Genomic DNA, 27,108 nt, shown 5'->3' on the forward strand with positions numbered 1-27,108 from the left:
CAGCTCCAGGAAGATGAAATACTCCTTGCGGGTGATGTAGACGTCCACCAGCTGCAGGATGTTGGGGTGCTTCACCCTACAGAGAGATGGGGGCATGGGTGGGGGGTCCCCGCTTTGCCCGGCAGTGCGGGAACAGCGCGCGCGCACACACACACACACCCCCCAGCCCCAGAACTCACATTTTGAGGATGATGATCTCATTTTTGGCTGCCTTCCGCACTTTCCGCCCGTCCCGCTTCAGAAACTTCTTGCAGGTGTACAGCTTCCCCGTCGTCTTCTCCTTGGCCCGGAAGATTTCACAGAACTCTTCCCTGCAAGGGTGCCCAGAGCCGTCACCGCCCCCCCTGGGGACCGCTGAGCTCTGGGTGCTCAGGTGGTCCTCGGCCCCACCAGCACCCCAGCGGCGAGGGGAGATGCCGCGGGGGTGGAAGGAAGCTGCAGCTAAAAACCTCTCCGGAGCAGAGAGGCGGGGGGGAAAAAAAGGGCAGTGAGAAGGAATTAACATGGAACAAGCAAATTGATAGGGAAGGGCGGAAAATTTGCTGATTAAAAAGCCCCCCCATCCCTGCAGCAGCCGGGGTAGGACCTGCTGCGAAGCCGCTTGTGCCACGGCAGAACAGCAGCGCGCCCCGACATTAATGTCAGCACCGCGGGCGGGAAGAAAGAAGGGGAGACGCGCCGGTTGCCCGGGGATGCTGCAATATTTCTGTTCTATTATTAATGGTGTTCGAGCCCGTCGGCCGGGCAGGAGCTGCGGGGGAGCCCGCAGGGGGGGCCTCTCAGCACCGCTCCGGCAAAGCCTTTGGCTTTCCAAATCGCCCCGTCCTCCTGGCCGCTGCCCCGGGTGCGGGGGAACCGGGACCCGTGGGCTTTGGGACAGGCTGCTCAGAGGATGGAGCAAAGCTCTGAGAGCACCCAAAAAAGATCCCCACCACCACCCAGCGTCACCCTGCCGGGCGTGACCCACGGCCAAGCGGGTCCCGGTGTTTCGGAAACCAATGGAAAAAAAATTCTAGGGGTCAAAGCGCTCTCAATGGGTCGCCAGGTCCGAGGGCTTCATTTCACCCAGCGCTTCCTAACGGGTTCCCCAACACGGCAAGGAAAGTTGTGGGGAAGCAGCAGCACTCCGCTCCCCCCACAAATGACAGCCGCCTTTTCCTTAGCTGGAGCAGAGCCCTCCTGCTTCCCAGAGCGCTCGGGGGAGCCGGGATCGTCGGCATTGCTGCAATCCCCGCAGATCTTGGGGGGGAGGAGGGAGGGATGCGGGGAGCCGCCCGGCTGCAGCCGGCAGCAGCGGGGAAACCTGCCTGCCCTCCTCGGAACCGGCGGTGAATATCGCCAGAGGGACCTAATTAGGGGACAGCCACCCCGAAATGCGCACTGCCTGTCCCAGCCAGGGACCGGCACCCTGAAAACCCCCGTGGGCAGCGTCGTGCTGCTCCTCAGCCCGGGGCACGCAGGGGGTTTGGGGTCCCCAGGGCACCCCCGGAGCCAGGGAGGGACCAACTCACGTTTTGATGACCTGGCCCAGGTCATATCTGTCGGTCACCTCGGACGGCTGGTTATAATCTTTCTTGTCTCCCAGTGTCACGCAGCCAAACGGCATCGCAGGGCCCGGTGCTGGCAGGGCAGGGAGAGGCGGTGAGCGCCCCGGCACCGCCGGCCCCCCCCCCCCGAAGCTGCACCAGCCCCCCCCGGAGCCACGCTAATTAACGTAAAACCTGACGAAGCTGCTCATGCTCCCCAGCTGCTGCAAGCCGCCATGTGCCCAGCCCCACCGATGTGCGTCCATCCCCACGGCGTCCAGCCGCTATGCCTGGACTCGGTCCGCCGGCATGGCCGCAAGCCGGCCCCTCCGGCCCTCATTAGCAGATTATTAATGATTTATTAAACAGCCAGGGTTAGCATAGAGCCTGGAGCACCCACTGGGGAGGCAAGCGGTGGTGAACGGACCCTTTCGCCTTTCTCAGCCCGGTTTTGCCCCGTGGTGACATTTCTGTAGCCGGGACTTTCCCAGGTGGAACATTGTTGCATGCCATCACATGTGCAGCGAGTTACACCAGCCTCAGCTCCCTGTCCCTTACCAGCCCCGGCAGCCCCACTGCAGCACCAGGCAGGTGGGCACCGCGGTTCGGCAGTGCCAGCCCCTCTGCCACCGGCAGCGGGCAGGACACTGGCCCCGGCATGTGCCAGCTCCTCCGGCCCTTTAGGAAGGACGTTTTGCCCCTTTTTCCTGCCCAGAACCCTTTGAATCCAGACCCTGCTTGGAAGCTTCCCAGCAAAAAATTAGTCCCATAAAGTGATTTTTTTTTTTCCCTTTCTCACCCCATTACTGGGAAGAAGTTTCAGCTGACATTATTTTCTGATGGCTCAGAAGGAGACAGGGCTCCCTGGACCCCCCCAGCCCTCTTGGATGGGCCCAAGCGGGACCCCGCGATGGGATGCTGGCATGACACTGGAGGCACCCATCGCCTGGCGCTAAAGCTGCCGAAACACCACGCTGCGAAGTGCCGGCCTCGCCGTGCCGTGCCAGCAGCGCCTGGGGCCCGGCAGTGAGGGCCGCGGGCAGGATGGCAGTGCGGGATGCGGGAGCCGGCATCGCGGGTACCCAAGCGCCGAGCCTGTTGCTATGGCAATGGGAGCTGGAGATGCAGAAAGCGGCACATCCTTCGGAGGGGGCAGGGATGGGCAGCACCCGACCCACCTGCAGGTGCACGGCCCCGTCTCCGCCGTACAGGCCCCGGGAAGAAGGTGGTCCTGCCTGCAGCACCCAGGGCACGGCACCTAAGTGCTCCCTGGGGTGATTGACCCCAAATCTGGGTGGGATGTGGGTGCGGCGAGCCGGGGAACGGGGGGATGCTTCTTCCCACCTCCATCCCTTCGTCCTGACCTGCCTCCGTGCCTGCCCAAGTGATGCCCACGGGATGGGTGCTCCCACCTCACATGACAACCAGGCACCCTCCTGCCAGGAAAGCCCTTTTCAGGCAAGGGCACCCGTCCCCGTCCTGCTCTGGATGCACCCACTCCTGAAAGAACACAGCATCCCTGGGGCACCCTTCTCCACACCACAGACCGGGTGACACTTTCCAGCCCACACTAGGCTCATCCCAACAGCCTCCCTGGCAAACATGCCACCTTCGTGTCCCTGTGCCACGCGACGTTGGCTCTGCCATGCCACCCTGCCTGGCCGAGGGGTCCGAGGGGTGTCCTGGCAGCCGCTGGTGTGGCGGCGGGCTCGGTGTCGCAGGCCAGCAGGGGCAGGGCTGGCCTGCGGGAGGGCTGCCAGCGCTGGCGGCATGGTGCCAGGATTAGTCGGGAAGGGAACCCGGGCGGGATGATATATCGGGATTTTATTGCTGTCTCCGCAAGCGCTCAGCTAATCTGGGCTCATAAAATTAGTTCCCGTTGGTTTAGCGGGGACCCATCCTACCGAGGCTGAGCACGGGCACCCTCCCCTGCCCCAGGCTGGCTTGCGGGGGGGGGCTCAGCGTACCTGGGGTATCCCACAAGGGAGGCTGGCACCCAGCCCCACATCGGGGCCAGCACCTGCACCCCACAGGTGAGAGCACCCCCGGCCATGGCAGGGGCACCCAGGCAAGGGGTGGGCGAAGGGTTGAGTGCTCCCTCCCTGGGGTGCTGAGGGGGGAGGCTGGGTGCTGCGCTGGCACCTGCACACAGTCAGCTTCCCCCCCCACCCCACAAAAAAAGAAAAAAACGTCTAATTTGGGAGCAAGAAGCAACAGCGGGTGTAAGACAATAGCGGGGAAGTGGGTGGCCGGGTGCGGATGGCACGGAGGGATGACGCAGCCCTCGCCATGGGGCCCCACAGCCCCCCGAGCCCCATCTCTGCCCCATGGCATGGGGTGCCACTGGCCGGTGCTCCATCTCCAGCCCCAATTCCACCTGCAGCCACCCTGGACGTGTCCGGGGCGGGGGGGTGTTCCTCTGCCATCCCGCCCCCCACATCCCGGGGGAAGGATGTGCGGGGAGAGGGAAAAAACGCAGCCGGGCCGAGACGGACCGAAATATTGCTAGTGCAGGCAGCGGGCAGGCAGCGTGCAGGCAGCAGGCAGGCAGCGGGGAGGCGGAGGGGCTGCGCCAGCCCCGCGCTGCCCGCAGGAGCGGCACGGGCCGGTGGAGCCCCATCGCCCGGCGGGGCCGGGCCGGAGCCCACCGCCCCCCAGCCCCGGGGGGGTGCGGAGGTGCAGCCCGGGAGGTGCAGGGGAGGTCTCGGCCGTGGCCGGCTGGGAACGATGCGGCAGCGGGCTGCGGGAGAGGGGGGCAGGGGTCCCGGAGGGGTTGCTCGGCGGCGGGGGCGCGGGGAGTGGGGGGGGCGAGGGTCCCCGGCAGCATCTCCCGCAATGGGGCCGGCCCGGCCCGCCGGCTCCTCGTTGGACGCGGGGGCAGCACCGGGGCAGGAGGGGCCGGGGGGAAGGGGGGCGAGCCGGGGAAGGTAGTGGGGGGGAACCGGGCTCCGGCATCTCGCCGTGCCCGCGGCGCCCGTCGGGGCTCGGGGTCTGCGGGACGCGGGGTGCCGGCGGGGGCGGTGCGGCAGCGGGCAGCCGTCGGGGCGGACACGCACCGGGCCACCAAATCCCGGGCCACCGGGGAGGGGGGAAAGTGGGGAAGGGGGGGGGGGGGGGGCAACCCCGGGCCAACAAGTGCCAGATCCCAGCAACGCCCCCACCCCCGGGCCCGGCCCCCCTCGCCCCCGGTTGGGCTCGGGGCTATCCCGCCGCGGCGCCCCGCTCACCTGCACGCTTCTCCGACCGCAAAGGGGGGGTCGCGGCCCGGGGCCGCCGCTCGGGGGGGGGGGGCCGTGCGCCCCTCCCAGCCTCCCGCACGGGGCCGGTGCGGAGCCCAGCCGAGCCCAGCCGAGCCGTCGGTCCGTCGCGGCGCGGCCCCCCGCGCCCGGCGCGGCAAGTTGGGGGGGGCGGAGAAGGGAGGGGGGGGGGGGGGGGGGGGCGGGACGGCGGGACCCCGCCCCTCCCGAGGCGCCCCGCCCCGCCCCGCCCCGCCCCTGACGTCACCGCCAAACTTCGCGCCCCGCCCGTGGGTCGCGGGAGAGGCGGCCCGCGGGGACGGGACACGCGTGGCTCTGGGGCACGACCCGGTACCGCGGCGGGATGGGGCGGCCCCATCCCCCCGTGGCGGCTCCCGCAACGTGGGGAGGGCGGCGGTGGCGACAAAGTCACGAAAACCGGGCTGGGGCACTGCCACGCCTCGGGGACAGAGGGACCCCACGGGACCCCACGCCATCGCCCGCGTCCCGTGTAAATACCCGCGACCCGCCGTGGCTTGCTCCGTTCCAGCTGCTGCCTGGCCGGGTGAGACGGAGCTGCCTGCAAATGTCCCCTGAACCCATCCTCGCTGTCCCCGTACAAGCTCGTCACCCCAGGAGTGGCCACCCAAAGGGACACTGTACCCTGTGGCACGTGTCCTGCCGAGCCCCAAGAGCCAGGGCAGCCCAGGTGTCACAGCAGGTTTTATGATGGGGACCAACGTGAGACACAGAGCACCAGGGTGAGCCGGGGTCCCCTGGGCTGTGCCATGGCCACTGGCCCTGGATGGGATGGGACAGGAGGGGATGGGATGGGATGAATGGGACGGGGTGAGGTGGGATGGGTGGGGTGGGATGAGATGGGACGGACGGGATGGTTGGGAAGGATGGGATAGGTGGGATGGACGGGATGGGTGGGATGGGATCAATGGAATGGGATGGATAGGGTGGGATAGGAGGGGAGCAGGTTATTAGCGGTGCTGAGTGTGAGCTCAGCGTCACAGGTATCTGTCCCCCAGGGGCACTAAGAGGCAGCATGAACAGGCGGACAGGCACACCGTCTTGCTTCCGCACCGTGATCCTTTGGGAACCAGGCAACTTTCTTCGTCCTCCTTCCCCCAGCTGTGGGGCCAAAGGCCTCAGTCGCTCCCCTATGTGCAGGGGTTGTCCATGCCCCACGACCCGGGACAAGGGGCAAGAAAGGGGCAAGAAATCAGCCACTCCAATACCCTTAACTCTGCCCACAGCCTGGGCTTGGCACCTAGCACAGCCCCGGGGGCGCATGGGAGCCCCCAGCCCCCGGAGCACCTCGCTGCTCACAAAATTGAGCCGTTTGTGCAGAGCCTCCGAAACGGCTGCATGCTGCGCGCTGGCATTTGCGGCCCATATGGTACCGCTTCCGAGCTGCATCCCCCTTCCCGTCCCCTCCCGCCCCTGCACCTGCCGAAACCCAGCTCCCCAAAACCACCCGGCCCGTGCTGTCCTGAGCTGCAGCAGGGATGTGGCCGTCCTCTCCTGGGACGCGCAGCCCCCTGAGGCCAGGTCAGGCAGAGCACCCCAGCCACGCACAGAGGACACCAGGGTCCCATCCCCAAAGCCAGCATCTCCTCTCTGCGCGCAGGGAGACCGGCCAGCACCCCAAGGCAGAGGAGCCCGGGGCACCCCCTGCACCTGTCCCCTGCGCAGCACTGAGCCCCGCGAGCCCCGAGCCCACCGCCACCAGCACTGAGTAATTAACGGCGCGTGAGAGCAGGGGAATTAGCAGGGCACTGTAGTTTGAGCTTCTAATCAAGAGTTTAATCATACCAGCTGGCAGCAGCGCGGCACAGTTATTAATCTTTGCACCTCGCGGGAACCTGGAGCGTAACTCACAATTACCCAGCAGGCGCCCGGCGTGGCTCAGGGCTGCCTGGCGGTGGCTCGTGCCACGACGGACAGGCCAGCGCTCCTCCGGCACCCATCAGCCCGGATCGTGCCCATCGCCTCCTGGCACCAGCCTGCTGCCCATGGCAGAACAGCCACAGGCTCCTGTCACTGCTCACCCACTGCCCTCCTGGCTCCAGCTCTGCCTGGGCTCCTGGGCCACCCCATGCCCCATTTTGGGGTGATTGGCTCTGCTGAGCCCAACCATGTTTGTCCCTGCTGTGCCCTGCCCCGCTGCCCAGCTCACCCACCACCCCGTGCACCCACCACCCCGTGCACCCACTGCCCTGTGCATACACCATCCTGTGCACCTACCACCCTGCACCACCCCCACCCTGCGCACCCACCGCCCTGTGAGCCCACCACCCTTCCCACTGCCCCGTGCTGAGCCCAGACCCATGTACGGGGTGACATGTCTGGTCTGGGGTGACATTTCCCACAGGACCCCTGCAGTGACTGAGCCCGGGCTGCCCAAGGTGGGGCTGCCAGGGCTGGGGGAACTCAGCGGTACCCCTCTGCCTGGGGTGGGGGGACACCCGGCTGTCCCCCTCTGCCCGGGGTGACACGGGGTGGGGGACACCTGGCCGTACCCCTCTGCCTGAGGTGGGGGGACACCCAGCCGTACCCCTCTGCCCGGGATGACATGGGGTGGGGGACCCCCGGCCATACCCCTCTACCCCACACCAGGTGGAGGGGATGCAGGACCAGCCCAGCCCTGCAGCCTGGTGCTGGAGGGCACGTAGTGGGGTGCAGTGGGGTGCGATGGGGGGGGGGGGGTGGGGGTGGGGGGTGCAGCGTGTCTGTGACTCAAGCGCCACGCGGCACCGCATCCCTGCGTGCTCACCATCACCATGGCAACCGCCAGGCAATCAGCGATAATTGCGTGCGTCGGCCCGGCAACGGGGCCAAATAAACCCCATCCCTCCTTTCGGGGGGCTGGCGAGGGGGTGGGGGGGGCTGAGAAAAAAAGGGGCACAGGCTCCCATTGCCACCCTGTCCCTTTATTGGGGTCAGCAGCAGTGGGGGTGCACGGTGGCGGGGCCGCCCTCCCTGTAGGCATCCCGCGGCACCCATGCAACCTGGAAGGCGTCGAGGGAGGTGGCCAGCAAGCCAGCCAGCCAGGTGGCCACGCGGTGGCGGTGGACAGACTTGGGGGGATCCCCAGCTCGGTGGCCAGGTGCTGGGGGAAGCCACACAGCAGCGTGGTGCCCCCACCAGCAGCGGATGGACCCCGCAGGCCCCCAGCGGCTGGCCCAGGTGGAGCGTGAGGGTGTCCTCACCCATGTCCTGGCAGAAGGTGACGTGGGGCAGCACATGGCCCCCCCAGCACCCTCACCACATAGGTGGTGCTGCCACCGGAGCCCACCACCAAGCCGGTGGTGTGGCCATAGGTGCAGGTGGCGAGCAGGGAGGGGGGGTAGCACCAGCAAGGCCGTCACCATTGACCATGGCTCCTTGTCCCTGGCCAGCCCCCTCCTGGTGTGACCCGTCCCCGTGTCGACGACGGTGGTGCACAAAGCCTTGTGCCTCTCCACTGGCTTGGCCCCCGTCATACCCAGGGCTGGCTCTGGTCCCCGACCGCCTGCATCACAGTGATGACATCACCCATGGCGGGAGGGGGGGGGGTGGGATTTGGTTCCCCTTCCCACCTCTGGGGGGTCCCCTGAGGCTCCCCAGGGTGGCACCTGCCCCCGCGAGGCTCTTGTGGCTGTAGGAACCAGGGTGTGGGGAGGCTGGTCAAGGTGAGGAATTTCACGTGCAAATCGAGTGGGGCTCCTCGCCAGGAGAGAACCGTCCCCGGGGAGAGGGCTGGCACCGGGACCGGGATGTGGCTGGGATGTGGCTGGGACCGGGATGTGGCTGGCGCTGGTGCTGAGTGGATGCCGAGACGGAGCGAGCCTCCCCGGCTGTGCGCAGATGCTGTCTCAGGGGCAGAAAAGGGAGAAAAAGATGTTCCTGGCAGGCTGGAAGGCTTCAGAAAAGCTCCCCGCGGGCCAGCAAAGATGCTTAGGGGCCAGCAGAGTTCCCCAAGGGCCACCAAAACTCCTCAGGGGCCAGCAGAGCTGCGTGGGGGCCAGCAGAGATGCGTGGGGGCCAGCAGAAATCCCCAGGGACCACCAAAACTCCCCGGAGGCCAGCAGAGCTCCCCAGGGACCACCAAGGCTCCCCAGGGCGCTGGCAGAGCCCCAGGCGGGTGCAGGGGTGCCCTGGGCAGCGCGGGTGCCCCGGGTCCAGGTGGGGAGGACGGGGGTGCCCAGGCTGGCTGCTGGGGCCGGGCACGCAGCGGGGGTTGGGGGGTGCCAGGGGGTGTCACCCCCCCCCCCCCCCACCAAAGCCGCTCACAGGCATCATGAAAAAGAAAAAAGTTGCCGGTTTCTAAAAATGGTGCCGCGGCGGCCGCTCTTCACGCCCGCTCCCCAGCGCGCCGGCAGCCGCTAAAAACAGCTCGGCGCTGCCGGCTGCCTCCTGCCACCTCTCGCCGGGCTGGCTGGCGCCGGAGACCACCGCTCCGCTCACACGCTCCTTCGGCACAATTCTGCCCATCTCGAATCCAGCGATTCCTCAGCCAGCTGCCCGGTGGGCCGCAGCGGAGGTGAAAGGGGGGCAGGTTGCCCACATGGCCGGCACCCGCTGCCTGCACCCGGCCTTTGCACCCCCTTCGGACCCCCAAACCGCCACCGGTGCCTGGTGCCATTGCGGTGGCACCAGCGAATGCTGTCACAGCATGTCCCCCGGCGCTGCCGGTGGCGGGACGGTGGCCGGCTCTGCCTGCGCGCCCGCAGCCCCGCGCGCGGCCACTCATGTTTTATAGATGGCTGTGATTTTAATAATTAATCCCTGCTAACGACAGCACTTTCCCCAAATAAAACATTTAAAGTGCTGTGTGTGCAAGGCGCGCTGCCGGGGCGGGACGCTGGCTGCTCTGTCACAGCCGGGGTGGGTGGGCATGGCACGAGGTGGCACGGCACGAGGTGGCACGGCACGGTGTGGTCACACATGCCCATGGCTCAACCAGGTGCTCCAGCAACCATGCCCAGCCATGCAGCACCTTAGGGTGCCACTTACCCTTGGGTGCCCACCCTTGGGTGCCCACCCGTGCCCAGGGAGCACCTCTGAGACCCCCCCCAAGCTGGGGCAGGGGTGACGGGTGCCGTGCGAGATGCCACCCTGCGAGGTCCCCCACCTGTCCCCTGCACCGTAGCGGTGTGCGCAGCACCAGCGCCAATCCTGGCTGGCAGTGGCAGGCAGGGGCGGGCAGGGGCGGGCGGGGGCAGGCAAGGGTGGGCACTTGCCAGCCCATGGCATTAGAGGCCGGGCGCTCGATCCTCGCCTCCCGCAGCGTAATTAGGGCAGGATAAATGCGTATTAGCATGAAATCTGTCATCTCCGCAAGCACATTTGCAAGGCGGGGAGGGGGGAGATGCCAGCCTGAGGCGGGGGGGCCCTCCTCACGCACGTCGCTGTAACCGCAGGAGCCCCCACAGCTAATGAGCGGGTTCCCTGTGCCACCCCACGGCGGGGCGCTGACAGCCCTGCTCACGCAGGGTGCCCCCGGGGCTGCCCCCTGCGTCGTGGGACAGTGGGTCTGGCACCCATCCAGCACCCAACGGTGGCCCTGGGCACCCACCCTGCCCCATGCTGAGGAGGGCAACACCCAGGGTGCCTGTCCATCCATCCGTCCATCCATCCCTCCATCCTTCCATCCATCCATCCCTGCATCCTGGCTGCTGGTGGTACCCCAGCTGGCCGCCCTGGCTGCACCCCTGCTGACACCCCGCATCCCCAGCACCGGCGCCCAGCATCCCCCCAGCACCTCCTGTGCCTGATCCAGCCTGTAACAACCACGCGGTGCCGGGCCCTTCCCGTTGCCACAGCAACTCGACAGCCAAGCCGAAATGGAGCTGCTCGGCCTTGCACGAGCAGGACCAGCACCCACACCAGGGGCACAGCCACCCCAAAACCCAGGCCGGGGGGCAGCACAGCCCCACCGTGGGGAAACTGAGGCACCATCCCGGCAGACCCTCCAACTGCAGGATGCCAGGACTCAGTCGAGCTAAAAATACCCTCCCGCGAGCGGCGGCAGAGCCGTGCAGGTGCGAGGTGCCGGCGGAGACGGACAGCTTGGCTGATGGGAGCTGACGCAGCCCCGGGCTCCGGCGCCACTTAATGAGCGGCCGAGGAGGTTTTATTTAAAGTCGGCGCCAGCTGCAGGACCTGTACGGCTGGCCACGGACCAGGGAGCAGAGCTGCCAGTGGCCACGGGGCTGGGGCATGTTTCAGCATCCCCTGCCCATCCTGGACTTGCCCTGAGCGTCCCCTGCCCGTTCACCCATCCCCAAACCCTGCCCTCGCCCCCCGCCCCGACCCTGGATGGGCACCCAGAGGGTGATGCCCATCACTGGCCCCTTCTTTTTTTCAATGTCCTGCTCCAGGGGATTTTTGCCCCAAAACTGGGGCGGAGGGGGCCTCCTTGTCGGGATGAGCTCTTTGCGGGGATGTGACATCTGCCACCACTGCCAGCAAAATGAGCAGAGAAAGCCGGCGTGCGTGGCAGTGAGCATCGGTGGGGGGCTCGGCCACTGTCCCCTGCTCCTGCGCAGCCCCAGTGCCATGTCCTGGGCCATGAGCTGCACCAGCCTCTGTGCTGGCAGCGTCCCCGGCACAGGCAGTGGCTGAAGAAATTAGGGTGTAATTAGGTGAGGCTGGTAAGACGCTTGGTCACCACGTGGCAGCTCCAAGCCCAGTCTGGTGTCCCCCACCAGGGCGCTGTGCGGGCAGGCAGGGTGGGCAGTGGTGGGGGGCACCGTGGGCTGGGTGCCAGCCTGTCTGCCACCGTCATCCCATGTCCTGGGCACCATGGTCCCACGGGCACCTTGGTGCTGGGGACACTGTAATCCCATGGCCTGGGCTCTGCCACACCAGCAGCACCGTGATCCCACATCCAGGCACCCACGAACCCGAGGGCACCCTGATCCCATGGGCGCCCAGGCACCCATCATTCCAGGAGCATCGTGATCCCAGGGGCGCTGCGATCCCATACCTCAGGCACCCATCATCCCGTGATCCCAGGGGCACCGTGACCCCCACCCAAGAGCACAGTGCTCCCCACGCTGTCCCGTAGCCACACAGCAAAGCGGGCACCTCCAGCCCACCCCAGCTGGCACAGCTGCTGGGGCTGTATTTAGCCACAGCTGAAGAGGGTGGGAGGGGGATTTTTAGGAAAATCCTTTTTCTTGGTGCCGGCATCGCCTCCTGCATGGCTGGGTTCTCCCTAATCGCAGGGGGCCGTGGCAGGACTCAGGGCACACAGGTGACACGGCCTGGTGGGCACTGGGGGACAGTGCCCGGGGTGGCCATGCCAGCACTGGTGTGCAGGTGCCCTCCCGTGGCTGGCATGGGAACGGTGGGTGCTCCCTCGCCCACGGCCCCCCATGACATAGGTGCCCCGGAGGGGTGGGGACATGGGGCGGGGAGTCCCCCCACACACAGGGGGACAGGGGTGCTGCCAACCCAGGGCACGCTCCCCCCCCACCAAAGACATAGCCCCAGCCCGGGAAAAAAATATAATTCATTTTTAATGAGTGATTTGAGCAGCCAAGGGGCTGGAAACCCCACGGCAGCCCTGCGTGGGTCAGGCCACCCCATGGCACCCGCTGGGGCTGAGCCAGGGCCCCACAGCACAGCCCCACCCGTGTGGGGCTGAGCCCCCCAGCACCCAGCCAGTGCAGGACCGAGCCCCACGACGCTCCACCGGCGTGGGACCAAGGCCGGGGAGCACCCAGCAGGGTCCGGGTGTGAGCCGTGGGAGCGCACCCCACAGCACCCGGCTGCCTCCCAGCACCCATCCCATAGGGAGGGCGCCCCGTAACACCCATCTGCACGCTGCAGCCGCCCTAGGGGGAGCGTGCCCACAGTGTATGGGGGTCCTGGAGACCCCACAGGGCAGGGCACCTCGTCAGCACTCAGCCATGTCCTCCTCCTCTTCTTCCTCCTCCTCATCCTCCTCACCCTCCTTGTTATCCTCATCCTCATCCTCGCCATCGGGCAGCTGACCCGGGGGGGCGGGGGGGAAAGGAGGGCCGCGCTCCAGGTTGATGTAGGTGACGGCCAGGTTGACGTAGTGCTCGCCCTCCAGCGTGGCCAGGACATGCTTCAGCTCGCCCACCAGCCCCGTGAAGGACGGTCTCTCCTCGGGCGCCGGCGCCCAGCAGCTCAGCATCACCCCGTACCTGCCGCAACACCCCCATCAGCACCAGCAGCCCCCTCGGGACCCCTCCTCCCGCCACCCTGCCCACCCCCCAGCCCCACTCACAGGGTGTCGGGGCAGTGTCGGGGCTGTGGCAGGCGTCTCCCCCGCAGCAGGTAACGGGCCATGTCATAGGGGTCAACCCCGGGGTACGGCGATGCCCCCCGCGTCAGCAGCTCCCACATGAGCACCCCGAAGGACCACTGCCGAGCAGAGAGCCGCCATGGGGAGGCTGGTCAGGATGGGGACGGGGGACGGGGATGGGAGTCGTGCCTACCACATCCGACTTGGTGGTGAATTTTTGGGTCTGGAGGCTCTCCAGCGCCATCCACTTGACGGGCAGCTTGGCGTGGCGGTGCTGCCGGATGCTGTAGTACTCCTTGCCGAACACATCCCGTGCCAGCCCGAAGTCAGCCACCTTCACTGTCAGCGACTCGTCCAGCCTGTGGGACACCTTTTTTGGGGGGGGCCACCAGGCAGCACCCCCCGTGCCCAGCCTCAAGCCCATGGGGTGACCCCACGGTAGGGCTCCGGGGGGCACAGCCACACTCACATGCAGTTCCTGGCCGCCAGGTCCCGATGCACAAACTTCTTCTCGGCCAGGTACTCCATGCCCAGGGCCACCTGCAGCCCGAAGCCGATGAGGTCCTTCACTGTGGGGCTCTGCGGGGTGGGAGCGGTGAGCGAGGTGACCTTGTCCCCCTGCCTTCCCCCCCTTCCTAGGGTGTCCCCGTACCCGCTCCTGGGCGCGGATGAAGTGTCGCAGGTCCCCATGGCGCATGTAGGGCAGGACGACGAGGGGCAGCCCGTGGCGGGGCAGGCACACCCCCAGCAGCGAGAGCACCTGGGGGTGGTGGAAGCTCTTCATGAGGATGCCCTCGCGCAGGAACTCCTCCACCTCCTCCACGTCCGTGATGCCTGCAGAGAGCCGAGCTGTGGAGTGCTCCACCGCCGTGCCATGCCGTGCCGCGGGATCGTGCCGTGGGAGCGGGCGCTACTCACGGTGCAGGGACTTGACGGCGCAGTGGAGCTCCCCCAGCAGTGGGTCTACATAGGTGCCATGGTAGACGCTGCCGAAGTGCCCTGCGGTGACAGGTGGCATGAAGCTGGCACCGCGCACGGTGAGCGGGCGATGCCAGAGCCAAATGGGGGAGCAGCGTCACCTTTGCCGATGACCCGGTGGCGGTGGGTGACGAGCCGCTCCTCGGGGATGAGGATGTCCTTCACCTCCTCCAGCAGCTCCGGCTGCAGGTCCTCCAGGCAGCAGGACGTGGCCCTAAGCAGGGGCACAGGGGAGCCGCCGGCGGCCCTGCCAGCACCGGCACCGGCGAATCGTGCCCGTGGCCCCACTGGGCCAGGACTGCCTGCCGTGGGCAGCACTGCGGCACAGGCAGAGGCAGGGTGAGGGCTGGGGCAGGCACCCAGCACACCACCACCCGCCGGTGACACCCACTTACCCAGCACCTCCCTGTAGTCGACGCCGGGGCGCTGGGTGGTGGCGGGGGTGTCGCTGCGGCCGGGCTGCGCCAACAGCTCCAGGTTCTCCGTCCCTGCGGGCAGCAGCGGGGTGGGCAGGGGGTGGCACGGCGGAGGGCCGGGGGACAGCGGGGTGCCCGGGGGAGCGCAGCACTCACCTCCCCTCTTCCTCCATCGCCAGCGGAGCAGCACGGCGGCCAGGATGCAGCAGAGCAGGAAGGTGACGCCGGTGCCCAGGGCCAGGCTGGCGGCCAGGTCCAGCGAGGTGGCGGCGGGCAGCACCCAGCCCAGCGCCTCGCAGGCGCCGTTCATGCAGATCTGGGGGAGCGGGGGCTCAGCGGGGATGGGGTTGGGGACACCGGGAGGGCGGCTCACCCACTCGGGGGGTGCTTACCTCCACGGGGGCCCCGTCTGGGGGCAGGTGCAGCTCACGGGGCAGGCGGCACGTCACCTCGTTCTTCAGCACGTTGGGGTGGCAGTCCCGGCCCCCCACCGTCATGGTGATGTTCAAGCAGGCGGCCACGGCATCCAGCCCCAATTGCTGCCCGGACACAGCGCCCTGAGCTCGGGGGTCCCAGCGGTGGGACCCCCACCACCCTGGCTCACCCCACCGCCCCACGTACGTGCACCTCGATCTCGTCCTCGCCGGGCTTGAGGCGGAGGCGCTTGCCCTCCTGCTCCAAGGGGAAGACCTTGGGCTGGGGGTAGTAGCGGAGGCGGAAGAGCCAGTGGCCGGCGGCACCGTCCAGCAGCACGCTCAGGTTCCCCGGCGCCGTCTCCACCTTGCTCTCGAAGGGGAAGGCCGGGCTGCGGCACAGCAGCCGCTCCGGTGCCTGCGGGCTCTCGCACTCCTGCAGGCAGGGGGATGCTGGGTGCCGGGGCAGCACGGTGCCCGGGGACGGGGACGGCAGGACAGGGATGGGAGGTGACGGCCTCCTGCCCTGGCGCTTACCGTGGCTTTGGTCCTCACACCGCTGGCTTCAAAGCGGATCTTGGCGCGATACACAGAGTCCAAGTGGGTGCCGATGACGGTGAGCATTGAGCCCCTGCGGTGGGCAGGGTTCAGGGCCCCAGGGTGCACATGGTCCCCGGGGTGCACGTGGTCCCCAGGGATTAAAACGGTCTCTGGGGTGCGCATGGTCCCCAGAGTGTACGGGGTTCCCAGGGTGCATGTGGCCCCCAAGGTTAACATGGCCCCTGGGGTGCATGCAGTCCCCAGGGTGCACGTGGGCCCCAGGATGAACATGGTCCCTGGGGTGCATGCGTTCCCCAGCCCGGCCAGGGGTGGTGGGGGGGTTGGGGCTGTCCCCCGCAGGGGAAGGGAGCCCGTGCACTCACTCATAGCTGCAGGTGGGGATGACGGCCGAAACGAAGGGATTGGGGCGGTACTGGAAGGGCAAGGGGGCCGGGAACTCCTCCTCGTCGATCCACAGGGACACCCAGGCTGCGCCCAGGCCACCGACGGCGGGAGACGTGCACTGAATCACCCCATCGCCCTGCCTGGGGACACGCTGGCTGTGGATGGAGGGACAGCAGGACTGCGGGGGGGGTACCGTGCCCATCCCCAGGCCAGGGACCCCACTGTGCCCGGCGAGGGGAGGGAAGAGACGTACCTGGGCTGCCCGGCCAGGGGGCACTCAGAGCCATTGACCATCACCCGCCAGCTGCTCCCTGCTGAGAGGTGGGTGCCGTGGAGCAAGAGGTGGGTGCCACCCCCCCGGGGGCCAAACAGGGGGTGCAGGCTGCTGATGCGGGGCTCCTGGGCAGAGAGAGTGTTGGTGGGCTGGGTGGGTGAGCCAGCCCTCCTCCAGACCCTGCCAGGGATGACCACCAGCGTGGGGCCGTACCACAAAGACGAAGCCACCGAGGGTGGCCGAGCCATGGACGCGGAAGCCAGAGGGTCTGGCGGGTTCGTCCACAGTGAGCACCACGTCGGCTGGGCCCCCCACAGCTGCCGGGCCCCCTGGCTCCATCTCGCACACCAGCACATCCACGAAGTCCTTGCGGCGGGAGGTGGGCAGGGGTCTGCGGGGTGGTGACGGGGGGTCAGCCCCAGGCCAGGGGGGCAGCCCTGGACCCCTCTCTGCTGCCAGCACCGCCCCCGGCACCACCACACACCTGTGGCTCCTGCTCTCCTCCGGCAGCACGGCACAGCCTCGCTGTCCCACCGTCACCCGGTAGGCGCCGGGGGGGCTGCGTCGGGGGTCGGGGTCCAGGCGGGAGAGGAAGGTCATGCCGCAGAGCGTCACCCGTGTCCGGCCCCGCAGCGGGGCACTCCGGGGGTGGAACTGCGGGAGAGGCACCCGCGTCACCCCCAGCCCTGAAACCCCGGTGACGGCCGCAGGTTCAGAAAGCCCCTTCCCCGAGGGGTGCAACACCAATCCCGGGGAGGGGGTCTCCGGACGGTCCCACCTCCCTCCCCATCCGAGTGCCCAGGAGCTGTGGGGTGCAGGGGGGGACACCGGCGCAGACCTACGTCAGTGAGGACGGGCGGGCAGCTGTCCTGGACCCAGGGGCCGGTGCACTCATGGTGGCGTGTGCATCTGTCCCCGCACCAGCCGCAGCCCATGAAGCGCTCGGCCCGCAGGCAGCGCTGGCACGTGGAGAAGTGGCGGCAGCCGGGGCCAGTGACATTCAGGCGCCACACCTGGGGACCGAGAGCGGAGGTGAGTAGGGTATTACGTGGGGCTCGGCGCCCGCCCCGCACCCCCTGGACTCCTCCACTTACCTTGGTGCCGGTGGTGAAGAACAGTGAGTGGCTCTGCAGCCCCATGGCACCCCGCACCGGCCCCGGCTCCCCCAGGGAGAAGTTGGACAAGGTGAGGAGGTAGGAGCTGGAGCGCTGGAGAACCATCTGGGGCGGGGCAGAGTGGGGGGCTGAATGCACCCCCTCACCCTGCCGGGACTCCCCCACCCCACCCGGCCCCCCATCCCACCTGGAAGATGCGTCCCTCTGCTGTGCCCAGGTGGGCCACGGTGACGTCCCCCAGGGCGGTGACGAAGATGGAGGTGAGGAGGATGCCAGACAGGTGCCCGTTGAACAGGTCCACTTTATAGGAGGTGGCAGGGACGAGGGTGGGCTGGTCCCAGCAGCTGGTGTTGACCACCGGTGCCGAGAGGTTCACCTGTGGCCAAGCACGGGGTGGGTGCGTGAAACCAGCACCCCGACCCCAACATACCCTCATGGGTGGCCACCAGCTCCAGCTGTGAGATATTTTGGGGAGCACCCGATTGCCCAAACTCCCCTCCGGGCTGGGAAAACTTTTGGGGAAAAAACACATCCGCAGCCCCTCCTGCAGTCCCCGCGTGGTGTCAGATCCTGCCCTCCCCTCCCACCCCATCTGGATGTGGTTATCGGTGCCGGCACTGCGGGGCCGTCACCCCAAAGCCAGCCCTCCCTGTCTCCAGGGCTCAGCAGGGGGCTGGGGATGAAGGGGGATACCAGGCACCGGGGCATCCACACTTGGCCCCCCACCGATGCTCAGAGCCAGGGGTCCCCTCCCGGCTCGCCCTGCCAGCGGCGTGAGTCAGCGGCAGTGAGCTGTCTGCTCCGCGTGGGGGAAGACGAAGGGATTTGGCTGCGCCTCACTCCATGCCTGGCTGAGAATGCCAAAACTCGTGTCACGGGTGCTTGGCGGGACCCTGCCTGCAGAGGGGTCCCTGCTGGGGCCCCCCCATCCCCGTCCTGGCCATGCTGGGGCTTGTCCCTGGGACATGGTGTTCCTGCCCTGCGGCTGCTGCGGCAGACGAGAAACTCCGGTGACTAATTGCACTTCCGCCTGTGGTTTATTTGCCCAGAGAAGGCGGTGGCCCTGGGGCTGAGGGGGGGCAAAGCAGGAGCACCGAGGCCCCATGGCTTCCCCGTCCCCTGCACACATAACCAAGCTGGAGAGGGTGGCCATCAAAACCCGGTGTTGGGGACAGTCACCGTGGGGGCTGGAGCCGGGGCGGCCACACTGAGGAGAGGGACTTTTGGCAGGGTGCGTGGCAAGCGGCTGTGTGCCCGTGGGCCAGGACACATGTCTGCGGCACGCAGCATGAGGAACCCAGGGTGGGGAGCGTGGTCGGATCCCTGCCAGTACCCTACCTGCTCACCGGGCGGCTGGTGGGGCTGACTCACACCTGGGCGACGCCGCCCTCCCCCACCCCTGCCCAACCCACCCCCTGGTGCACCCCACTTTACTGCCGCTTCCCACCATCCCAGATCCACCTCCCTGTGTCCCAGCCGACCCCCAGCGCCCGCGGGATGGACGCAGGGCAGAGGACTCACGTTGTGCGGGCAGTACTCCACCGGCTGGAAGAAGCTGAGTCCCCGCAGCAGCGGCTGGTGCCCGGTGCCACAGCACTTCTCCATGCCCTCCTCCATGGCCTGGTTGAGGAGATGGAGGGGGAAGGCGCAGACGGCCGAGTCCTCCCGCGGCACCCGGCTCTCCGGCCGGCTCTCGGCGAAGGCGCCAAAAAGCACCGTGTCGGTGTCGTTGATGCCGAGTTCACGGGCCAGGCGGGCGCCGGGGCGGGCGGCGTGGGCAGCCTGCAGCACGTTGTAGGTGACGTCGCGCTCGGTGTCCCCTTCGATGCTGCGCCGCCGGCGCCGCTTGGACTCGAAGCGGCAGTCGAGGACGAGCTCGCGGTAGTGGCGGAGGTCGCGCTCGTGGGTGCTGAGCCGCGCCAGGCGCGTGTGGTATGCCGCCGAGCCCGGCCTCTCTGGCTGCACTGTCAGGAAGTAGACATGGTCCCCATCGGCAAAGGAGTGCACGTAGTGGATGGTGTAGTTGTCCCGGTATTGCGGCAGCACCGTCAGCCACTGGAAGTCGTTCGAAAAGCCATCCAAGGTGCCCTTCAGCCTGCGGACAGACACCGACTGCGGGCTGTACTGCGCCGCCACGCTGCTGTTGATGGTGGAGCCGAGGTAGAAGAAAGAGGCATAGGAGGTCGCCACCACGGTGGCACTGGTCCCCAGGGGGCTGGCCACGCAGTCCGGGCAGGACGGGGGGTTGTTGCCCGTGGCCGAGTAAAGGCAGTGTGTAGTCGTGATGGCCACCTTGCCGTCCCGCACTTCCAGCTGGTGCTGGTAGCACAGCCCGCGCCGCGCCGTGCCGCAGCTGTACAGCCACGGCTCCAGCGGGTCCAGCAGCAGCAAGACGTTGTCCGTGTCCTCGGGGCCATCCGTGATGTCCGGGCACAGGCGGCAGATCTCACACTCGGCGCTGCCCACCGGGCCGGTGGTGAGCATGGAGAGGATGTGCAGCTCGGGGCTGGCCAGCAGGATGCGGTTGCGAACTGCCACGAAGATGGCGGCTGGGCCGGAGGAGTCGGTGAAGACGGCGACATTCTGCACGGGGCTGCCAGCCTCGAGGCTGGGCAGCACGTAGGGGATGGAGAAGTTCCTGGTGGAGCTGTAAGGGATGCGGGGGCACTGCCAGGCGCTGGCACCCAGCGGGGCGAGGGCGAGCATCAGCAGGAGGCACACGCAGCACGATGGCCCCATGCTGCGCAGTGCCACCAGCGCGGGGTTATCGGCGGTGCTCAGCCCCGAGTGGGGTCAGGATGCGTGGAGGACAGGTCACCATCGCATCTGCCAAGATAAAGGAGAAAGGGTTTTACCCACTTCAGTGAGGCGAGGGCCCTGGGGCACTGCCACAGCTTTCTGTGGGGCAGGGGGTGCCGGGGTTCCCCGGGGGGCAGACAGCGATGGCTGCTGCCGGGGGAGGATCAGCCGCACCAAACCTTTTCCCAAACACCATAAGCGGGCGGTGAAGCCAAGCTGCCTGTGGCAGGGGGGCACAAATCCTGCCTGCTGCCACCTCCCAGACACCCTCACCTGTCCCCGGGGGGCATCCCTGCCCTGCATGACCCCACCGAGCCCCCTCCTGGGGACAGGAATGGGGACCCTGCCGGCCCCCCGGGGACAAGAACCCCGACGGCCCCTCTGGGGCCGGGCCGGAGATGGGGATACCCCGGGAGGGCAGTGGGGACAGGGGATCCCCGCGGGACTGGGACAAGTCCCCTGCCAGCCCCCAGGGACAAGGACACGGACGTACCCCGGCGGCGGCCCCCCCCCACCCCTCCCCGCCCCGCAGCTCACCGGGGCCGGGAGCGGTCCCCAGCCGGGGTCCCCGTCGGGTCCGGCTGCCCCCGCCCTCCCCGTCCCGTCCGGTGCCGAGCCCTCACCTGGGCGCTGCCGTGCCGTGCCGTGCCGTGCCGGGGCGGAGCTGGGCCGGGCCGGGCCGGAGCAGGCGAGGCGGGACGGGGCGGGACGGGGCGGGACGGGAGGGCCCTGCCGCCGGTCCGCTCGGGGCTCCCCGAGGGCGGGCACAGGCAGCCCCGGGGGCGCTCAGGGGAACAAGGAGCCCGGGGGACAGCGGGGGACAGACGGTCTCGGGGGTTCCCGGAGGGCACGCCTGGGGGACAAGCTTGGGTGGGCACGGTGCCCCGGAGGGACGCGGGTGAGAGCCGGGGCCCCTGATCGGGACAGGCGGCGTAAGGCTGGCACGATGCCTCGGGTGCCCATGGCAGCCCTGCGCCGAGCGGGTGGCCACGGGAGGGTGCCCGTGGCTGGGAGGCAGCTGCAGGCATCCCCGGGGGAGCGTGGGGTGGGGGACATCGGCACCCGTTGGCCCCACGGGCACTGGTGGCAGGGGCTGTCGACACCTTGACACACGAAATTGCTGCTTCCCCAAAGCTGCCCGCGCTGGCGACTCACTTCCAGGCCAGCGGGGTGGCTTTCTGGGGGGGGTGCAGCAAATTCGACATGGTGTTCCCAACCAGGGGGGGCAAAATCAGGGCCAGGGCAGCCATGGAGGTTATTTTGTTTGTGCCCATTTTGCCTCATGTCCCTTTATCCCCCCCATCAAGTGCTGCCTGCGGTGGCAAGAGGTGCCAAGTGCTGCTGGGACTTGCTGCTGTTCCCACGGATGATGGAAGATGCTTTTCATCCCGATGCACCCCACGGATTTGCCCCTCCAGGCGCGCTGTTGCCCTCGGGCGGTGGGGCTGCGGATCCCAGCTGCGCACACGGACTTTTCCTCCACCTGAGCAGGGCGCTGCCTTGTGCTGCCAGGAGAACTTTGGTCCCGAGAGGGGCTGAACACACCGAAAACAAACTCCCCCTGCCCTTGCCACCTGGCCAGCCTCAGCCCTCCCTGGTTCCCATCCGGTGTTGTGCAAGGCCCAGCAGTTACGTTGGCCCCGTGCCTTACCCAACAGCTCCTTCCTCCGGCTGCGCGTCTCCCATTCGGTTTCGACATTAGCTGGCCCGGGCCAGCTCGTCCCGGGTTTTTCACCACTCCCACCCTCTGGCCAGCACAGTCCCAGCTGCCTCGCGCCGCTCTCCGGCAGCTTTCCCCTACTCAAACTTGGACAAAACCTGCCCCCCAGCTTGGCCATTTGCCCCACACCCCCCCCCAACTGGACACCGTAAAACACAACAAGACTTTACTTCGGGTCCAGATAATGTTTATGAGCAAAGACAAGCGATTACACTCCGGCAGGAGCATAAATACAGGAGCAGAGTCCCTGCGCTAGCCCTGCCGGGTCCTTTCCAGCTCCCTTGGTGTCTCGGTGCCGCCCCGGTGGCTCTGCCTCTCCTCAGACACCTGTCCCAGCCCTTGGCGGACAGCCCCAAAACGTGGGGTTGGGCCGTGCCCAGCGTGCCGCAGCGTTCACAGGTGCTCAGTCCCACACCAGTGCCTGGGGATGGCCAGGGAGGAGGTGGTCCCCGTGCAGCAACCTCAGCGTAGCTGGCTCAAGGGGCTGGTTTTGGGGGGCAGGTGCCCCCCACGCCAAGGGGAAGACCCTCCTTGGGCTGGGGGGACACCAAGGCCCCATGCCAGAGGGGTCTCCAGAGGGCTCTGCTTGAGCTGCTCCTTTAGGGTCCACTGCCCAGGAGCCAGCACATGAGCCCACAAGCACCCCGACGGGCACGCCGAGTCTCTCTGGGGCTGCTCTGTGTCCCCATGGGGAGGTGGGCAGGAGCCCACTGCCCCAGCTGGGGCAGGCTGACCAGCCACCCTGCCTGGCAGCATCCCCAGGGACATATCCCCAGGGACATCCTTCTCATGGCCACACTGGGAAGGGTCTGGGCTCACACAGATGCCAAGGGGGCAAACCTGCTGGGGCCTGGCTCCCCCAGGGCAGGGAGAGGAACAGTGTACGTCCCAGGCCAGCCCTGTCCCTCACCTTGGTGGTGTCACCCGCCATCTGCGGGCACAGCAGCACAGGCGTCCCCTGAGTGCTGCCACATCTCCCCTGGTGACCCCCACCCTTGGCACAGCCACAGGATGGCAGAGAAAGGAGGATGCCAGGCATAGGCAGCAGGACCCAGGGGCTCAGCTCCCCTCCAGCCACCTGGGGTACAGGTAGCCCCGCTCCAGGACCCCCACAACCCAGGGGCCGCAGAGAAAGGGCAGCCTTTCCCCCCCAGCAGCTGGGGAGCACTGCCTGCAGATGAGAGAAAATCCAGCTCACCCCCTCCCCAGGCAGCTGCGCACCCCATCTCTAACACCCAGGTTGGACAGTCCCATGGGTGGGTTTCCCCATGCTCCGGGGTCCCACCATGCCCTCTCCCCTGGGCTCACAGCCCCGGCTTCCCTGTGGGACAAGCTCCCCGTCACAGCAGGGGCTCCCCCGGCTGGCACCATGCCCTGGGCGATGCCTGTCAGTACGTCTGGGGCGTGAGGATGAATAGTCGGTCTTCCTCCTTGCGGATCCACTTCATGAGCTTGTTGACAGCGCTGATGGCACCAGCCTTGGTCCCCAGGGGACTGTAGCATATGTAGAGCTCGAAGGCGTTGGTTACCTGGGTGAAAAAACAGGGTATATGCTGGGCACATGTCTGCACCCCACTTGGGGCTGGCACTGCATCTTCCCCTTCCATGAGCTACTGGGAATGGGCACCAGCACCAGGGGCTCCAGTGCAGGGACACAGGTTACCAGCAGGGTACCCTAAATGGGTGGCATCTGGTTTGCTCAGAATCGGGGGGGACCAAACCCCAGGATTTACACCCAGAGAGGGTTTTCTTCGCGGCTCTGGAGAGTTCACGACAGTGCATGGCACTGCCCTCTGTGCCAGACCTCACCGGCTCCCACTGCTATCTCTGCCCGTCCCTCCCTGGCATAGGGGTGCACAGGAGCAGGCTGACCCCCAGAAGGACCGTGCATGGGCTGGGAGCCACCCTGGGGACCACAGAGGTGGTGCTGTATTGTGCCACCACCCCCTTACTCCGCCATGTGGGCCCAGAGAAGACGTGCCCACCCAAACCCTGCAGACAGCCCTTACCCAGGCCAGGAGGTTCTCACGGGGGCCCGTGAAGTAGATGTTCTTCAGGGGGCGCGAAGAGTTGTGAGCCCGGCTGTGGAGGTACTGGTAGAGCCCCAAGAGCCTTTCCTTCTCCTCCTCCCGCACGTAGGGTGCCTCAATCTCGGGGCTGCAGGAACACAGCATCCCGTTAGCCCCCCGGAGAAGGGGATTTATGGAGAAGGGTTGCCCGATGCCCCATGCCACAGCCTTGGCTCGATGGTTTCCCAGAGGGCTCACCTGGTGAAGAGCCCCGAGCTCTTGGACTTGTAGATGAAGTGCCGGAGGTCAGGGATGCCCACCTGGGCGACGCTGTAGAAGGGGGTGCGCAGGGCCTCCTGCAGAGCGTGGTGCACCCCCCGCCGCCGCAGGCGCTCCTGGAAGCGCCGCTTACAGTCAGAGACAGTGAAGAAGTCCTCGCGGTCAGTGGAGACCAGCAGGAGGCACAGGTCCATCTCCTGCTCCAGGTAGGAGATGTGGGCATGGAAGAAGCCACTAGAGTTGAACTTGGGGAGGCAAATGGGAGTCCAGGCTTCACCCTCCCGGAAGGAGGAAGAAGAGCTGATTAGGTTGAAGAGCAGATGGAGGTCAATGGGGTGGAGGAACTGATCCTTCTTCCTCACAAGAGATACCAGCTGGTTCCCTGACAGGAGGATGGAGAAGACCAGGCTCTTGGCCTTGGCCTGCTGGAGGCTGGTGCTGACAGCGTCCCGAACGCTGGCAGCCAGGGGCAGGCAGCGCACAGCACCCATGAGGAAGCTGGGGTCGTGGGCCATGAGGTCCAGCAGGTTGTCAGTGATGCGCTCGGAGCCGGCCAGAAGCCTGCGCAGGTCATAGTTCTGTTTCTGCTGGAAGATGTGGTTGAGCTGGGTCCAGGTGAGCAGGCTCAGGATCTGGTAGTAGATGTACAGCAGCTCGTGGGCGATCTCCTGCTCTGACTGCCGGGTTCGCGCCACTGCCACCAGCACCAGCGGGCTCCTCCGCACGAAGACCACCTTGTAGCCATCTGCTTGGGAGGGAGTCCCCGGGGGGGCCGGGGACAGACCTGTAAGCCTGGCTCCTCAGGGCTGCAAGGGGGAGCCAGGCTGCAGCCTCCCCCCTAGCAACCAGTCTGCCCCTGGGGACAGCTAATGTGGCCCACGGTGGCGGGGACATGGCCAGGCAGGTGACACCCCCCTGTCCCACTCCCCCCCAGGTCGGTACCTGCGTGGATGGACCGGATGGCGTTTTTCTCGGCCTCCAGGAAAGACACCAGGGCCATCATGACACCCATGGTGCTGGAGAGGGCCTCCTCAGAGCCGTAGCGGGAATACACAGGCTTGCCCGCCTCGCTCAGCACGAAGACGTGCTTCCGGTGCATGCGCCAGGCGTCCATGGTCACGTCCTCCTCCTCCTTGCCCGACAGCACCGAGTCGCGGCGGGTGGTCTGCGGGGATGGCTCCAGCTTCCCCTCCTTGCTCTGCCTCATCTCCTCCTCCAGGTCGAGGGCCATGCCCGTGAGCTGTGTGCTCAGCTCACTGAAGTCCTTGCTGATCTGCTCCATGCTGGTCGGCTCGGCCGGCTCCCCCTGCCTCTCCTCCGGGCTCCGCGCCGTGGCCGCCCCGTCCTCGGGACTCGTCAAGTCCTCGTAGGAGCGGGTGTGCACGAACATGGCTCCCTCCTGGCCCGCCCCTGGTAACAACGGGGCATGCAGCGTCCGTCTGCCTGTCCCCCACACTGAGACAATGGGCAGACGGAGGGTGCAAAAGGGACAGGGGGTTGCAGGGAGGGACCTGCCCTCCTCTCCCCATCCTGTGGCACCCAGGGGTAAGGGTCCTGCTGGTGGGGATTTGCCAATGGACCTGTTTCCCCCCAACCCCCGGGGCTGGGGACAGCCCAGCTCACATAATGAGGAGCTGGGGTTATTTTCCCCCCCTTGCTTACCCCCGCAGCGAGCTCTGCCCCGTACCTGGCTCCGTCCCCTGTGCCAGCCCCGGCGTGGGGCTCTCCGACCGCTCCGCGTGCTGCCCATCTCCCGGCGCCAGGGACCCGTTGGGCACTTCCCAGCCTTTCTTCTTGTGGACATCCGCAGCCATTCCTCGGGGCAGGACCTGCGTGTGACCCCACAGCGTCACCCTTCTGTTCCCTCACCGACAAAATGGGTCCCAAAACGCTCTGCTTTTGAGTTGGGCCACGCCAGCATCCTCGGCCCAATCCTGCTGGCTCAGCAGGCAGCACCGAGCCCTGGTGAGACGTCAGGAAAGCTGCTCTAATCCAGCAGGATTTCCTCCCTCCTGCAGCCCCAGCTCTTTCCAGCCCTCTGGCCCCGGCACCTTTCATCCAGGCTTGGCCCCGATTTCCCCCGAGCGCTGGGAAAGCCGCTCAGCCTCCCTCTGCCGCGTCCCAGCAGCGAGGGGGAAGGGAGCTGGCCCCGGATGGGGCTGGGGCTGCTCCCCGCGCACCGACAATCCCAGAGGCCTCTTGTTTGCAAAGGGCGGGTTTTATGGCCCTCCTTGGCCTGGATTAGGCTGCTGAGATGAGACCGGGCTGGTGACGTTCCTTCTGAGGCCAGGGCCACTCAGATAGTGTAACGCCCTGTGAGCAGGCTGCCCGCTCAAGCCCCTGCCCCATGGATCAGTCCTTTGGGGCAGAGCCTGCCCGTGCCTCCAGCCTTCTCAGGGAAACCGGCCCGAAAGTGAACTCACGCACAGAGAAGCGAAAGCAACAGTGGGAAGGCGGGCTGACCCCATGCCGCTTCGGCGTCAGGGCCTCTCTGGCCTCAGAAACCAGCCGGTGGGGACACCCGCGGAGCCCCGGCTGCGCTCTGTAACACACCCTGCCCTCCGGGCACCCAACCCCTGTAGGTAACCCCGCAGCTGGTGGGGTCCAGACCCCGACCCCAAAAGCCTGTGACACCCCCCCAGCCCTGGAGGGTGCCGGGCTGCGGATTAGCGCCTGGCCCTTCCCCACCTGGCTGCACCCCCACCAGCCTGCTGCCCTTCCCCACGGGTGAGTGTGTCCCCGGGACCCCCGCGGGGGGAACACCCGGCCCGGTCCCTCCCCGCCCCGGGGGAGGGGGGTGTCACCGCTCCCGGAGCACTGACGCGCCCCGGGGAAGCGCCAGGCCCGGGACCCCCGCTCAGCCACGAAGGACAAGGCGCAGGGACCGACCTTCGCGGCTCCTCCCGTCGGCACCGGAGGCCCCGGGCGAGCGGCGGCGGGGGAGGGCTCCCGGCAACCCCCGGCAGGGCCTAGGCGAGGCGAGGGGGACGAGGGCGGCGGCGGGCGGCCGCCTCCCGCCCTGGCCCTGACCCTGCCCGCCGCGGCGACCCCGGCATCGCGGCACCCCGCCCCGGCGGGAACCGCCCCCCGCGGCCTGACCGTGCCGGGCCCGGCCGGCCCCGCAGA

The 27,108-nt window shown here is 67.5% G+C and overlaps 3 protein-coding genes across 4 annotated transcripts in view; all 3 read right to left on the reverse strand.

Moving 5' to 3' along the window:
- The window catches only part of CAMKV (CaM kinase like vesicle associated), a 7,643-nt gene extending 2,727 nt beyond the window's left edge, over positions 1 to 4,916 (reverse strand). The window contains exons 1-4 of the mRNA XM_063347934.1: positions 4,754 to 4,916; positions 1,512 to 1,620; positions 180 to 311; positions 2 to 76 (exon numbers count right to left, since the gene is read on the reverse strand). Coding sequence (XP_063204004.1) covers positions 2 to 76; positions 180 to 311; positions 1,512 to 1,606 — 302 coding nt within the window. The 5' untranslated portion in view covers positions 1,607 to 1,620; positions 4,754 to 4,916. The remainder of the gene's footprint in view (position 1; positions 77 to 179; positions 312 to 1,511; positions 1,621 to 4,753) is intronic.
- A 7,380-nt stretch (positions 4,917 to 12,296) lies between these two features.
- On the reverse strand, positions 12,297 to 20,721 carry MST1R (macrophage stimulating 1 receptor). Of its 2 annotated transcripts, none has more exons than XM_063348064.1 (21): positions 20,598 to 20,721; positions 18,697 to 20,001; positions 17,363 to 17,551; positions 17,155 to 17,280; positions 16,903 to 17,073; positions 16,545 to 16,714; positions 16,274 to 16,451; positions 16,040 to 16,185; positions 15,765 to 15,941; positions 15,379 to 15,472; positions 15,050 to 15,277; positions 14,821 to 14,967; positions 14,585 to 14,744; positions 14,408 to 14,500; positions 14,114 to 14,329; positions 13,953 to 14,033; positions 13,687 to 13,868; positions 13,504 to 13,613; positions 13,228 to 13,393; positions 13,017 to 13,153; positions 12,297 to 12,933 (listed from the first exon to the last, which is right to left on the reverse strand). In XM_063348064.1, exons 2-21 carry the CDS (start codon positions 19,912 to 19,914, stop codon positions 12,660 to 12,662), a joined length of 4,263 nt encoding a protein of 1,420 aa, XP_063204134.1. In that variant the 5' UTR covers positions 19,915 to 20,001; positions 20,598 to 20,721; the 3' UTR covers positions 12,297 to 12,659. The 2 variants fall into 2 exon arrangements, with proteins under 2 accessions (XP_063204134.1, XP_063204135.1); XM_063348065.1 differs by having other exon boundaries at positions 15,765 to 15,926; positions 20,598 to 20,719.
- Positions 20,722 to 21,924: 1,203 nt separating this feature from the next.
- Positions 21,925 to 27,090, reverse strand: MON1A (MON1 homolog A, secretory trafficking associated). Its single transcript, XM_063348066.1, has 6 exons — positions 26,872 to 27,090; positions 25,670 to 25,811; positions 24,925 to 25,392; positions 23,962 to 24,727; positions 23,704 to 23,851; positions 21,925 to 23,223 (listed from the first exon to the last, which is right to left on the reverse strand). Exons 2-6 carry the CDS (start codon positions 25,794 to 25,796, stop codon positions 23,083 to 23,085), a joined length of 1,650 nt encoding a protein of 549 aa, XP_063204136.1. The 5' UTR covers positions 25,797 to 25,811; positions 26,872 to 27,090; the 3' UTR covers positions 21,925 to 23,082.
- Between the last annotated feature and the right edge of the window lie 18 nt (positions 27,091 to 27,108).

This window comes from Chroicocephalus ridibundus, chromosome 10 (assembly GCF_963924245.1).
Source record: "Chroicocephalus ridibundus chromosome 10, bChrRid1.1, whole genome shotgun sequence".
Lineage (NCBI taxonomy): Eukaryota > Metazoa > Chordata > Aves > Charadriiformes > Laridae > Chroicocephalus > Chroicocephalus ridibundus.

Excerpts from the sequence above, each read along its gene's own strand:
- MST1R (XM_063348064.1), bottom strand. The coding sequence starts at position 19,914 with ATGGGGCCATCGTGCTGCGTGTGCCTCCTGCTGATGCTCGCCCTCGCC. Across the intron at positions 15,278-15,378 it reads GTGTGAGGACCAAAGCCACG|GAGTGCGAGAGCCCGCAGGC; the intron begins GTAAGCGCCAGG and ends CCCTGCCTGCAG. Across the intron at positions 12,934-13,016 it reads CGACACTGCCCCGACACCCT|GTACGGGGTGATGCTGAGCT; the intron begins GTGAGTGGGGCT and ends GTGTTGCGGCAG.
- MON1A (XM_063348066.1), bottom strand. The coding sequence starts at position 25,796 with ATGGCTGCGGATGTCCACAAGAAGAAAGGCTGGGAAGTGCCCAACGGG. Across the intron at positions 24,728-24,924 it reads CATCCGGTCCATCCACGCAG|ATGGCTACAAGGTGGTCTTC; the intron begins GTACCGACCTGG and ends CCTCCCAAGCAG. Across the intron at positions 23,224-23,703 it reads GTGAGAACCTCCTGGCCTGG|GTAACCAACGCCTTCGAGCT; the intron begins GTAAGGGCTGTC and ends TTTTTCACCCAG.